The sequence below is a fragment of the Oreochromis niloticus genome, linkage group LG18 (assembly GCF_001858045.2).
Source record: "Oreochromis niloticus isolate F11D_XX linkage group LG18, O_niloticus_UMD_NMBU, whole genome shotgun sequence".
Taxonomy (NCBI): Eukaryota; Metazoa; Chordata; class Actinopteri; order Cichliformes; family Cichlidae; genus Oreochromis; species Oreochromis niloticus.
The window spans coordinates 33,310,561-33,325,843 of NC_031982.2; the positions used below are offsets into that span (position 1 = coordinate 33,310,561).

A 15,283-nucleotide genomic window follows, 5' to 3' on the forward strand; every position below is an offset into this window, starting at 1 on the left:
GACATATGGTACAAAAAGCAAAAAATATAAATGTTTGACAAAAACTAGCCTTGACTTATTTATGACCTGTTTGACCCTGCGGTTAAACAAGGCTAACTGCACAGACAGTCTAACTTAAAGCGCTTGCTACAAACCCTAGCATTGTGGCTAGCTATCACTTTTGTGCAGCTAGCCAGTGATGAAGAACCACTGGCTGCTTAAGTTGAGAGCAGATGGACTGCGTTTCCTTGGTTTCTTCCTCTATAAAATGAATTGCTGCAGCGATGGCTATGGCCAAGTCCTGGAATATCTATATCTATATAGTTATCTGGATATTTGCTGAGATCTCTGTAGCACTGTCCCAGATGTGAAGTATGCTTTAGCTTCCAATCAAAACTTTGCGTTATTTCCATTCAGTCACTGCTTTAAGTGATGTGTACATCAAATGAAACCAGTAGAATTTGATTAGCACAGAATACCAGATTATTACTTACGTTATCATCCTTGTGTCTGATTGGTACACAGTGTTAACCAGCAGTGTTTGACAAATTTTGCAGCAAATCTAATCTGATAATTTATCTGAAGCCCTGTCATAGCTGGTGAATGACGTCAGTGCTGCATTTGTCCTGAACCCACTGTTATACTGTACACAGGGTAAAGTAGGTTCATTTAATATTTATATGGATTTTGGTTTGTTTAGAAATAGCTCTGATATAAATCAGTTTAATTATACAACAACAAACATTTATAAAGTTACTCTAATTTGCTGTGAGTCCAGTTTAATAAAGACCAAACATATTAAATCAGCAGCTCCTCGCTCTGCCTTTATTTAAGCATTTACTATGTTACATAACTACAGTTCACTCTTGTTTATGGAGGATAAACTACCTCTGGAGGCTTTTGAATGAATGAAAGTTTGATCCTGGTAGATTTTCTTTTCACTGGCTGATAGTTTGAAGCTGACTGACTGCTGAGTCTGGTCGACTGAAACCAGCAGCTGCTGCTGTCCCTGAATACCCTCCAACCCACCCAGCTCTGCTTCTGCACCCACCACCTCCAGTCTGTAACTCTATATTTACCCGGGGTGGCGTGCCTGAGGCCCCGCCACCGGCAGAAATGTATGACACTTATAATGTGGCGGGTTTATTTTCATATGGCGAGCAATGACCTCTGACTTCTGCACACCAGCAGAATTCGGATAGACAGCCGACGCTCCTGTGAGAGGGGTGTGCAGCGATAGTGGGAGCTGAAAGTCATATCCAACATCTGTGTTTGTTTTCAAACCACAAACTCCCGCATCAGGGTTGATGTACATAAACACTCTGTAACCACGCTCTGTCATTTGAACACTATTATACTGAGATACGCACGACTCTGGCAGCTTCACTTAATGACTAATTAAATCTGATAGGTGAGTACAAAATACTGTGAGCCAAGTTCATTTTTCATGTGCTGCAGCCTGGTGGTCGTGCCAGATGCTGCAGAGATATCAGAAAGTAAAGTCATCTCACAGTCGCGCTTTCACCGCCATTACTGTCTTTGTATCAGGAGAATATGAAGAAGACCTTTTTGTTGACTCACAGCTTCTTCACACCTGCCTCGTGCCTTCATCTGTCTCCTGAGAAAAGCTGACCTTCACCATTTTGATATTTATCAAATTATACATTTATTCTAAGGGCAGAGTAACCTATTTTTTTAAATACTAAAATACCTGTGTGTGTGTGTTTGTGGTTAGGGCCAGAGAGTCTAATTATTAGCGAAAATAACATCAGCCTCTTACAGTGACTTTTATCCTGTCTTCCTTCTCTCACCCCAACCAGTTGCAGCAGATGGCCCCGCCCCTCCCTGAGCCTGGTTCTGCTGGAGGTTACTTCCTGTTAAAAGGGAGTTTTTCCTTCCCACTGTCGCCAAAGTGCTTGCTCATAGGGGGTCATATGATTGTTGGGTTTTTTTCTGTATGTATTATTGTAGGGTCTATGTTACAATACCGAGCACCTTGAGGCGACTGTTGTTGTGATGTGGCGCTGTATAATAGCTGGATGGTGTTTCCAGGTCTTGAAGTGAAGTGCCTTAAACCTTTTATGTGCCAGCAGGGGGCGACTCTTTTCATCCCAAAGAACAGGTGGTTGAACACAAGTCTATAGCCTCCACTAGCTACACTCAGCTGTTTTGGGTATGTGTGGGATGAAACCACGGTGTTGGTTTGTGTTTAGTCATTTCCCTCATTGCTGGTTTTCAAAAATTGTGGGTTTGATTCTTGTGAAGGAATCGCTCTCATGACTCAGCCAGTGACATCAGTCCCTGGCCAATCAGTGGCATGCATTCTGTTGATGTCACATTTTCAACTTGATTTATTTTGGGTGTAACCCCGGCAGAGGGGGTACCAAAACAAGCACATGCTACCAGGTACAACCACCTACTGGGAAAAAGTTAGTTTCAGGTCAGACAGAATAAAGTAGTTGTTTCATTTTTGTGAATTATTGCATTATTTGTAAATGATTGGCCTCTGAAGGATAAACCAGTGTATGATGACTGGCTAACAGTTTGTCAGCCTCAGTTTGACAATCAGATCATTAAATCATCAGTTTCATAAACAACACGACGGTGATGGTGAATTGTCAGCTCAAGGAGAGAGAATTCAGTCATCGTGATATTGCGGTGGACACATGTATCTATTATACTGTTTCAGGCCTTAATTTCATCATTTTTGAGAGGACAAATGAATGCATCCACACACACAGGCAGATTTTTCGTTTAAATAATCTTAAGTGCTGGTAAAAGCACGTCAAAGCAACTGCCGCTGTATAGAAACTCGTGCCAATCGCAGTCTGATGTCAGGGAGCAGGTAAAGCTGCACACCTTCAATGCTGCAAGCAGCTTTACAAAAGCTTCATTTTCAGTAACTTAAAATGACATTAACATAAGAACGACTGTGCGTTCACCACCATACCTGTGAACCTCAGCACCTGACAGAATAAGCATAGTTATTATGGAATATAACACCAGCCTGTGTCCATAAAGATGTAATTACACAGTGACACCAATTTTACTGAAATTCCATTTAAAGAAGAAAAAATATATTTGGAACAGTTTAAATAAATTTACAATAAATCAATAGTTTTATGTAATCCTGCAGATGATTCAGTCGTCTGCTGACGGTGATGACTGATGAAGTTAACTCAAATACATCGACGTACGGAGCATAAATGTGATCTGCATTAAATCCAGATGTTTACAAACTCCTGATGTTTCAACTCCAGATGAAAAAAACACGAGTTGTATTAATTTTATCAGCACATTTTATATAAACTCAATTTCCTGCTTGTAAATACAGTAAAATTTAAAATTCATTGAGTGATTAGAAACATCTAAACAGAGTTATTGAATCAAAAAAGCTGTTCTGACTTTTATATGAGGTTTAACAGAGACGAGCTGGATGCTGACAAAGAGGCAGAGATGGTGTATAACGTAGAATTTTAGTGTTTAGTATGAAATGAGGACATCGTGTCTGTACAGGAAAAACAAAACTGTCTCTGGTCTCCAGCGACTGATGATGAAGGTCATCTCAACACTCAGTTTAAAAAACATCATTAATTCATCACAGGGCGTCGAGTGTGCCGTAACATGAGAGCATCAGTCACGAGAAGACGCAGAAATCGAAGAGAAAGCTCACAGGACACTCAATCAAATGACGCCACAGCACTCCGGTGTACATTAAAAAAACATTTTTTCTTTTTTTATTTCGTCAAAGACCAAAAATAGCCTCGCCGAGTCTACATGCAGAATATAACATGTCAAACACATTCTAGTCACATTTAGAGAAGTCACGGCTGCGATGGTCAACAACAAGTAGAAACACGTTGCTCAGCAGAGGGGTGGGGGGAGGGGCTGACCTACAACCTGTAAATGTAGACTAAGACGGTACAGAAAACGTCAAATCAGAAACATACAGAGAAGAAAACAAAGCTCCCTGGACCTCGGCACAGCCTCTTGGGCGTGGTTGTGAAATCTGGTGGCATTACCTGCTCATGTCTCACCTTTACGCGCAAACACAGTAAACTATTTACAGTTATTCAGTCGTTTTTAGTGCATTAGCTGAACCAAAGGACTGGTTTGGTCTTAGTGGATGATATGAGTTAACTATTGAGATAGTTCGCTGCTGGTGGATGGTTTCTGAATTAAATGGGAAATTTTAGAATTAAACCAACTGACACTTGTGTTTGCAGTAAATACATGAGGATATTTTTCTTGTGGTTGTGTTCCCACGGACAAACTCTCTGACCAACTTCAACTTTAAATACAGCGTAAATGAATCAGACTTTAAGAAAGTTGACAACTCGGTGAAAAACACAGATTTAAGGATTTTCTGACCTCTTGAATTACTACATTACTTAAAATGAGTGCTGTCAGCGTTAATCTCGTTAAAATGATGTTAACGCCATAACCACATTAACTGAGTTAAGGCGGATCGCCCCGTGCAAGGGGCTGCATGGCACTAACGCATTAGCAAGCTTACGCGTTGACACCGTGCAGCCGCTCGCTAACGGAGATTTGCCAAGTTCATGGGGTCATGGCGTTAACGTCATTTTAGCGAGATTAACACTGACAGCACTACTTAAAATGAAATGTTGCACCTTCAGAAATGTGTTAAAGTTCAGTTTTACTAAAGAATGACATCCTTCAAAGAAAACTTGAACACAATTTAAATTGAAATTTGGATGTTGTGACAAACAAAAACACCAAGCTGGACTCTGAGAGTCGCACAGGCTGCGTGACGATTAGGTCAGGGACACGAGGAACGACACAGAACTCATTCACCAGATGACACAAAGATCCCACTGAAACGTCGGCGTGATTGCTGTCGGAGCAAACCTCAAATGTATTTTCTTGTCTTAAGTTGCATTCACAAAAGAAATAACACCAAACTAGCTCCAACTGCTCTTTTCATGGTATCACCTCTTAAGCCTTGATTACAGGCTGTTGTGGACACGGACAGCCGGAGACGGCACGGCCGACTCGTCAATCCAGTCAATTCTCTGCATTTCCACCACCTGGGGTGCAAACGTAGGTGGTGCATCGAAAACTCTCACAGAAACTTGCAGGCACGTCCACGTGATGACGTTTACGTCACTCAGACTCTAGCAGATGGGCAAAGCTTTAACATTAACCGGCGTGCTGGCGACCCACTCAGGGTTGTGGTGTTTTAGCCACACGGTACACGAGCACATTCTCAGAATCTAGACGATGCTGCCGTATGTGCGTTTTGGCTTCTTATTTCTTCTGTTTTGGCAAAGTGAAACAGGCGAAACATCCATTACAAAAATAAAGAGGTGACAATCAAAACTTTACATTGAAACAGAACAAAAAGAGGAGGCTTGGATTATTTATTAGGATTACTAAATTATTCAGGATACTGATCAGATTTTTCCTCCTTATACGCCAAAAGCACTTGACTGTATTTGTGCGAATAACGTAAGGCCAAATGACGCTTTGCATGTCATCTAAACACCATGAGACACACATGTTCATACCAGAGAACAGAACGCTGTTATATTCAGTATTATTACTGTGTTATTTTTTCTCGTGGGATCATCTGTGCTTGGAATGTTTTGCTGAGGAGAAAACGCAAAACAGAAAACAAAATTATTCCCTCACATTCAGAGAAAATCCTTGATCGAAGCAACCAAGACTTCTTCCATTTACGTGAAAGTTATCGCCAGGACGTTGATGTCGATTTGAAGTCCAGCCCTTCCTTTACAATCTTGCATATAGCATTCCCGCCTCTGTGTTCATGGCTTTACTGGTTTTACTTTCCTTTCATTAACGACGGGCAGAAATGCTTGTTGTGTGTTTCCTTGTCTTGATAAAGCCAACAGATTGATTTCCAGACAATGCACATTCCTTTTCAGGGAAAAAACCCAAAATAAAACAAACCCCCCCTCTGACTAACGCCCTCGTCCTCCCTTCGTCAGTCCAACTTTTCATCGTGCCATCGTAGGAGGGGCGGAGGAGGCGGAGGAGGCATCGAGGCCGACAACTTTTCCTTTTAAAAAGTTAAAACTACACCACAGTACACAGTTATCACAAGTCATGCTAATATACATAAACTACAATTTCGAAGAAAAGTTAACGTAAAAACTTCCAGTAAAAGCTACTTTCAAGAAAAGAATTCTTCATCGTAAGAATAAATTATTAGCTTGTTTGAACACAGTGAAGTCTTTACATGGACCAAAGGATGAGTGTAAACATATCTATGGTACCAGCTGGCCCCCTCTCACCTCCTACCCCAAAGGACGGAAACAAAAAACACTGCATTTGGTAATCAGCTGCACGTTATTAGTAAAAAGCAAAAAAGAAAGGGGCAAAGAAATCAAACTTTTCAATAAATAGCACATTCCAGAGGGGCAGATGTTACTCTGTTAGCCAGCTCAACAAAGATACCGCAAAGCATTCAACTAAACCTCGTAGCAGTAAAACCGAGACGGCGGACATGGCGGCGATGCAAAGTGACAGCGGGTTGTGTTGAATCGGCTCCTTGAACTACTCGCGGCATTGGAGGAAAAAACCAAACAAAATAATTTGATGCGCAAAATAAATGCGCAAAGATGCCATCCAAAATTAAAAGGAGGGAAAATAAGGCCCCTGAAATAAATATTCTTCTTTCAACAGTTTCCTAGAAGAAAAAAGAAAACTCACTACACCTACTGTTAAAAAATGGTATATTCCCGCGCCGTAAGAAAAAAATTATCAAAAAAGACCTCCGACAGACACGGCTATACCATCCTGTTGTTAGTGTCCGAGGAAAAGTGTCCGAGATTTTGTTTTTGCCGGCGACCCCTGTTGTTCTTCGGGCATTTCCTGAAGACAAAGAGAGCGAGAAAGTCGTTAAAATTTGTGTCCGTTACTTTACTAAAATCAGATTTACATGCTGTGAGTGAGTCAATCTCCCAATTTGGCGCTTTTTCTTTTTAGATTTTAGATCTGCCGTTGTACAGTATTGTGCAAAAGTCTTGAACCACCGCCTTTTTTTCTTTGTATTTTCTTTCGAAGGAGTCAGACTCGTTATTGGTCTTGGCCAATAGCTCTCCAGGTTTTCTCTACCTGACCGTTTTTGAAGAAGATGTGTTTTTCTTTCTTTTTGTTTGTCCAATGACTGACCAATCAATCGTTCGAGCATGGAAAGGGCACAGATCTCAAGCGATGAACCAGCGTTGTGTCTACAAATAACAGGCAATTTTGCAAAGAACCATTTTTAAATTGTATCTTCAAGGCAGCGTGTCACAAAACCATATAATGTGTTCCAATTTATTTAGTTCAGTCCACAAAAATGTCAATGGCAACACATTTTGACAGATATAAAAGAGTATTTTTACACCAAAAATCCCAAAGAGCTATTTGCTAACACATATATCTTGGCATGGTGTGTTCTTAAGTGGTGGAATAAAAAGTGACCCGTGAAAAGGCCGAGGTAAAAATAATACAAATTATTCAAGAAATGGACTGAAAATCAGTGACCACAGGTCTGATGATGGGATGAATGTTCAGTATGTGCAGAGGTGGTTAGGTGAGGGGAGCCACGTGTAAAACATGGCGGAGGCTCTGTCGTGGTTTGGAGCTGCATTTCATTTGTATCAATGCACAAAGTTACCATCAGGCTCTTCATTAGCATGTAATGATCCCAATGATCCACACTGCCACTGCAGGAAAACCAACCAGGCTAAACATCAGCTCATTAACATTTTACAAACTCTGTTTTTGCCTTATTTACTGTAACTTCATGTTTCATTCAACTCGCTGTATCTATTTTTCTAGCAAAATATAAAATAATTAACATACTATTACTGCTATTACAGTGTTGTGGCTGAAGTCATGTGGAAGAAATTTCACTCTTTTGATAAACAATGTAAGCATACCTTGTGATGCACATCACTACGGCAACAATGATGGCGATCTGCACGGCACCGATGATGGCGGCGATCAGGACGTAGTGCAGCTTCTGTCCACTGGGGACCACGTAGAGGATGTTGAAGTCCTGAGGCTCGTCACACTGAGGACCTTTGTATCCTGCGTCACATCTGAGTCGGACATACAACATGACTGTGTGATGTGATGTCACATGTTACATACTTTAGGATTCTGTAATAGTTTTGTGTTTGTGATTTAAACTTTGACTGTAGTAAAAACAAACAAACGCTTCATTTTTATGTATTTATTTGAAACATTTACAGTAGAGGCAGTTACAAACCTGCAGGTGGCCATGTTGTACTTGTTGATCTCACATTTCCCGTGAACGCAGAAACCGGAGAAGCTGTCGGCACACGGGATGGACATTCCCGGGTACAAACCTTCTCCGTGATCCAGAATCCTGGTGTCTGAATGAAAGAAACACAAGAAATCAGAGACACAAGGTTTTGTACAGGTGAGAACGATAAAGAGATTTTTATTATTGATTTACATTTTATTACATATTGATTTATAGTTTCTGTATCAAACACAAATCTTTACCACAATACTGATAATGATTTGTTAGCTTTTCCTTTGTAAGCTCTCCATTTTCTTTAGTTTCTTCACTTTTTTCTATATTTAACTGAACAAATCTTCTTCCATAGTTTGTTTTGTGATGTATTTATTTTGTTGAACTAGACTGTTTTTCACATTTGGCTTAAACTGATCTCACAGCAGTTTGTGAAACAGTCACAACCTTAAATCTGTTGATTTGTGTTTCTGGACAGCGACCCTGAACACGACGTTTAATCTTATATGTCTTCAAGTACACAAAGTGAATGATTTTCCATTTTAAAAGGCAAAAGCAGTTTGTATTAGGAGCTCAGAGGGATGGTGGTAGACCCACGATCATACACACCACAGATTTTCACATATAATTTAAATCCATTATAAAGAGGCTCATAATCAGCAGCCTGTCACCTGGTTTGGTGTTAAACGGTAACGACCACGTTTATTTTAAAGCTTCGTTTGAGCCTCCTCAACGTCTCAAACCCAGATTTCTGCTTCTGACATAAAACATATTTCCAATTGAAACTCTTTAGGACAAATTTGTCCTCGCTGGCATGAAAAAAGACCATTTGTGTGAAATAAACAGGAGACAATAGATTCACCAGATGATGATTTAAAGGCCTGAGACTGGGCTGCTGGAACACAGTGATTTCCCATCTTTGGGGTAAATAAAGCACATCTGACTTTATTTGATCTTATATCATAATGTCGGAAATTTATGAAAAAGTGGACAAAATATTCAAAGATATATTTGGTAAATTTGAACACAGACACGTTTTATGGAGTTTGACTGTGACGTCGCTCATCTTACATTCAATTAATGAACATTATTAATATAATAACAATATACTGTTAGTTTTTTAACGTTAAAGCTAAATTTGGTAAAACCGCTAAAAGGAGATCTACATGTTATGCTCCTAATAACAATAACAAATGAACTGCTGTGCCACAAACTGAGTCATCTCCTGTGAGCTGCAGCGCTGTACGAGCGCATAAATCATAATAAGAAGTCACACAGAGCTGTCTCATCGTGCTATAATTCACTGCAGTCTTAGAGAAATAGCTGACAAAGCAAACTGTGTTGCTCATTAAAGTGACTGAAACGTTATATACCAAATCCACATTAACATAAAGAAAGCTGTTAACAAGAAGCCGTCGGTGTGTGCGTGTCACCGATTTTAAATTCTGCTGTTCGCCATGTTTACGACGCGATGACATCTCAGAGTTTCACAAGCTTTAAAAAGTGTCTGAGTGCTGCTGGATGAAACGTTTGAAAGAGATTATAGGACAGAAGCCGGGACAGACACCTGTTGGTTTGCTGAGATCAGAGTTTTGTAACCTTCATCTTTCAATTTAAAACAAAACTCCTCCAACAGTGACATGTTTCTATAAGCCTGAGCTCCTCTAGTCTTTAGCCTCCTCTAGACTAGAGTACTCAATGCTTTTACTGTCACTGCTTTAGCTTTTTGTAACCAGACATCTGCATCCTCACCTGCTATTAACTAATCTCAGAGCAAGAAGCACCCTCCTTTATTCTGCTTCTGTTCACCGATGGGACCACAAGATCCTAAATGAACATGATACTGTGTTTAGTAGCACCTGGTGCGAGCAACTGAGCCCATGAACCCATCAGGAAAATGTTTAGTGTGGTCACAGATCCAGTGAGCAGCAGGCAGCCTTCTATACAGCCTGACTGACAGTGAGAGCAGCGCCCCCTGCTGGCTATGAGGAAGGATTCGTGACTTAAATCCACGTTTTACATCCAGACTGAAGTAAAACCACAGACAGTATAAATATGGGCTCAAAATGTGGTCATAAATATTTTGTACTTGTAAATCAGGATTTGTATGTGTAAAAAGAATTTGTGCGTGCGTAAAAAAGATTTGTATGTGTAAAAAAGATTTGTGGGTGGACTTAGCCAAAAAAACCCCTGCAAGTTACAAGTACGAATTTTGACCCCATTTTTCTTCCTGTCATCTGATTGGTCAATGTCATGTCAATCACAAATGTAACAATCCAATCAGAGAACAGATGGGTTTGGCTGTCGGAGGGGCACTTTTTTGAACTGCAGGTCCTTGAAGGGTAATACAGTTTGAAGCGAGGATCTCTATATAAATATCCGATAGCAGCTAGGTCCGCTAACTTTCAGCAGCTGTTGAAAGGATAAAGTTGTGGTATGTCAGTGGTTAGAAATACCATTATTACTTTAGGATTAGTTTAACACAAAGTCAGGGCTGACCCGGGACCATTGCTGTGAGTCACAGTGCGCAGCATAAAGGTCCTTTCACATCGGACGCAGGATGTGCTGCTAATGCTAACTGCTAACTAAAAGCAAAGGATCCAGAATTTGTTGCGCTGGCTGCTGAGCTCTGTGGGTTTTTGCAGCAGCTCTACCTGTACTAGATGCACCTGCTCCTTGTCGTTTCTATCTCTGACTTTATGTCCTCTACAACAGTTTCTGGTTTTTTTGCACACCTGTGACACAAAAATCACCAAACTCGGACGACCACAGACTGTTTTCCTTCGTGGTGATGAAAGAAAACGCTGGGTTGGCATGTAAAAGGGCATTTATTCCCTTCAAGGACCTGCAGTTCAAAAAAGTGCCCCTCCGACAGCCAAACCCATCTGTTCTCTGATTGGATTGTTACATTTGTGATTGACATGACACTGACCAATCAGATGACAGGAAGAAAAATAGGGTCAAAATTCGTACTTGTAACTTGCAGGGTTTTTTTTGGCTAAGTCCACACACAAATCTTTTTTACACATACAAATCTTTTTTACGCACGCACAAATTCTTTTTACACATACAAATCCTGATTTACAAGTACAAAATATTTATGACCACATTTTGAGCCCATATATAAAAGCCAGGCGTAGCTTCTGGGTCTGAAAAGTAGAACAATTGTGCATTCTTTTTAATGGCCAGCAGGGGGCGCTCCGTGTGGCAGCAAACCCTTCTGTTCCTGTGGAAGTCTGTTGGAAAACGGAGCTCTGCCCTGACCCTAGTAAACACTTTCCTGATGAGATAATGAACTTCCCTGCTTTGGTTCATTTTGAAAAAAACATCAAGCCCATTTTATAAATTTTATTCCCTCTTAGAGTCAGAAAAATCGATCTTTTATTCCGCCTCTGGTAAAACATTGTTTTAAAAGTTTTTTTTGTGAGTGAACTTCTTCGAGTTGCACTCCCTTTTTGGGCTGAGCCTTGTTAACCTTTCACTGTCTTTGGGAGCCGTGAGTGATGAAAGCTTGTAGTGAAGGGCAAGTAGGGACACGCCGCGGTTTGATTCATTCGTCACTGAATGATTTATTTATTTGAAGGACAGGCGCCGATGTGCTGAAGGTCACCTGAACGCAGCACAGAAGGAAACGCTCAGCCTTTCTCAGCTCTTTATCGGAGGCAGAAATGTGTTGCTGTGTCCTTCCCTGTTTGTGATGTAGACAATGCCGCAGTTTAATCCTGCGCTTCTTTTGTCCGAGTTAAAACTCGGAGCGAAGGAGCTGCGGAGGAATCGCTCCCCCTGAGACGTTTCAGGCGGTGATGTAAATGCACGGCGAGCTCTGCAGATAATAAAACGCTTTAGATTTTGTTTCATCTCCTCTTTGATCTCCAGACTCAACACTTGCGTCGTGCAGCTGATGGTTTAGGCTCTGAAATGCCCTCATTCTGCTCCTCTAATCTACATGTTGATTTATGAGAAATCACACCGGGATCAGGCTTAAAAAATGGTGTACTTTCTTTCTTTCAGATTCGCAGCTGTGCATTTTGATTTCCTGCCCCCCTCTGAGGACCTTATTGTGTATTAAGGAGATTTTCATTAGGTTTTATCCTGCCGCTGTTGCTCCTCAGCAGGTTCAGACGCAGGTTAACAGGCTGCCGAAAGGCCACAGGAAGTTTTACCGCATTAGAGGCAGGAAAAGTGGATTTACAGTGTGGTTATATAATACGAGCAAATACAAACAGAGTCCCAGAGGTTGTTAATGTGCAGACTGTTAGCCATGCTAGCAGCTCGGCTCCATGCATATCCATCACATAAGCTCGCAGTGACACATACTGACACAGACTGAATAACAAGTAGACGCACTGACATAAAATTCAGTCTATGCTCCTGTCTGGATGGACGGCGTCCTGTAATTGTTCATTTAATGCCACCGTTAGGTCAACACACCTGTGGTATGAATGCACCTGAGCTGCAAATCTGCACTGACAGGAAACTCTGTCGCTGCCAACAGTAATCTGATTCCTGAAACTATTTTTTCAAGATTCAGTTTGACTGTTGTCACATAAGCATGATGCTAATGATGCTCAGGTTTGAACATGGAGAACAAAGACACTGATGTACAGGTAAGAGCAGATGTTTGTATGTCATCGTGCTGAGACACCGCACAACATCTTCCTAATGGGATCATCTTTGGTCACTGGAGGCTGGCTCCATCAACACAGACTCTCATGTTAAAATGTCCATGAAGGGTTCATCTTTTAAGGCTTTTCTAACAGCTGCATGTAGCTGTTAGCACTCTGCTAACTGGAGTCACTGAGCTCATCCATGTTTGTGGATTTGGAAGGAGTCTGCTCCACTTTTGAGGAGTCAAATTTAAATGCTACATTTTTATTTTAATCAGTGCTAATTATCAGGTACAGTTTACAGATGTATCTTGTAGTGTTAGCTGATAACTTGCTACACTATCCTCTCCTCTACATCATTTTTTGCTTTGTGAGCCACGCTGGAAATCACACACAGTCAGAGCAGTTTACAGTAGATTATTTTTCTTTTTCATTTATATTGACTATAAATACAAAAACAAGTGTTTGGAAAGCTGGATGGAGCTTTGAGGGTGTTATGCTATTTTGTGCCTGAACCTCTACAACACAGCTGGAGAGGGCAGTGTTCGTATGACCCACAGGGGCAAAATAATAGGGGAAAAATCAGGTGGAAATAAACTAACATTATCCTTTAACTTGCAGAGTCCAACGACAACCTGGTAAAAAAGGAACATGAGCCGTGTTGAGCTTCCTTACCCAGGACGTTTCCTTTGAAAGGGCTGCCGTCGTCTTTCTTGCCCTGCTTTTCTTTATCAGCTGCAGGAGAAACAGAAGGATGGAGTCGGTTACATTCAGAAATCCTCTCTAAATAAGCACCAACAGTTTATTTTTTCCCAACGTGATGGGAAAAAAAAGGATTTCAGTGTTTGCATCCAGGCGACGGCTTGAGATCATTTCTATTTCCTCGGGTGAAACCGACACCGCCTGACCGCTTGACTTCCTCTTCGCTGTCTTGCATTGTGTCTTTTGTGATCTGTTTATTGACTCTGTGTGTGTGTCTGTGTGTTTACTCTTCAGGACAGACTAAAGGAAGTGAAAGATGTCGGGGGATGTTTACTCGCCATCTGAGTTTCGCTCTGTTAGAGTCGAGGTGGGTCAATCTGATGGTCTGTGTGTGCTTTGTGTGGCCAACAGTGGTGGGTGCCAATAAACAAAGAAGCAGCAGGGTTTGGGTTCTTGTGTTGTTGTGGTTATTTTCCTGTCGACAGGCTTCATGTCTTCATGCCGTCTGCAGGAGGATCTGCTGCGAATGTTAAACAGGGCATACACTCCGGTTTGTGTATCTATCATTGTGGGGACCCTGGTAAACATATAGCCCTTTTCCACTGGTACCTGCTTAGCTCGGCTTGACTCGGTTTGTAGAGTTTTCCTATAAGCTGGTAGAACCTGTTTGCTCAGCCCGGGTCCCAATTGATCCGAGTCGACCCAAAAATATGACGTCAACAGTAGCCAGTGAATGGCGTCACTCGACGAGTCATGAGACTGACTCCTTCACAAAAATTAAAATGCCACTTTTGAAACCCGGCAACGAGGAAAATGTGTTGCATAAAAATGATGGTACGAGACTTTCGGCCGCATTATAACAACAACCCCATGCACATAGGAGGTACTCAATTGTAATGGAAAACAAACAAAACCAAGTAGAGTCGAGTCGAGTCGAGTCGAGTAGATACTAGTGGAAGAGAGGCTGTGGTGGACTCCCAGGACTTTGGGAGTCCACAGCTCCCAATTGTTTAATCATAACCTTTTGAATCCAGTCATCAGGATCAAGAGTTAGAGTTTAGTGAGAAACCAAGAACACCGTCTACTCATTAGCTTAATTATCAACAATGTAACTCAAAGTCTTTACTGAGACTTAAATCGACCCAGGGCTGTTCTCACAGGGGTTATTTTTTCATACTCTGAATTCATTATTTGATACTTTGGCCACGTTTGATATGATTATCCACAACTGGAACAGTGTATACATGTAAATGAAAAAAAAGAAATCCAAGAAAGATTTTATTTCACAGGGAACAAATTATAACAGCAAAGCTTTCTATTGACTTAAAATCTCTTTTGACTCTGTGCGCGCTCACATAAAAAGGGCGTTTCCTGGGATATATGACTCTTCTTCACAAAATGATCCCTATGAGTGTCACCTCCTCCATTCAGGAACTGGATACATTTAAACGTGAACAGTTACTGTCCCACGGTTTAATAAAGAAGATGCTTCAGTTTGAAATCAGTTTCACTGATTGAACAGATGTTCTCGATGTACGGTTCAGCAGTGTGAATAAAGGACTCAGCAGCAGATTAGATCAAGTATAAAAACATCTACACCGTAACCATGGTGATTTAGCCAGCTAAGACGGGAGACACTTACAGTCTGAATTTTCTGTTTTATAAGGTCAATATAGTTCACTAAGCCATCAGTCTGACTTCATAGTATACTTTTCCACTCAGATCCTTATGTTGGTATTTG

The 15,283-nt window shown here is 41.1% G+C and overlaps 1 protein-coding gene across 1 annotated transcript in view; it reads right to left on the bottom strand.

Moving 5' to 3' along the window:
* Positions 1-3,447: 3,447 nt before the first annotated feature.
* Positions 3,448-15,283, bottom strand: part of tmeff1a (transmembrane protein with EGF-like and two follistatin-like domains 1a) — a 114,826-nt gene continuing 102,990 nt past the window's right edge. Inside the window, exons 7-10 of the mRNA XM_005457649.4 lie at positions 13,516-13,575; positions 8,225-8,351; positions 7,893-8,054; positions 3,448-6,837 (exon numbers count right to left, since the gene is read on the bottom strand). Of these exons, the coding sequence (XP_005457706.1) occupies positions 6,753-6,837; positions 7,893-8,054; positions 8,225-8,351; positions 13,516-13,575 (434 nt within the window). The 3' untranslated portion in view covers positions 3,448-6,752. The remainder of the gene's footprint in view (positions 6,838-7,892; positions 8,055-8,224; positions 8,352-13,515; positions 13,576-15,283) is intronic.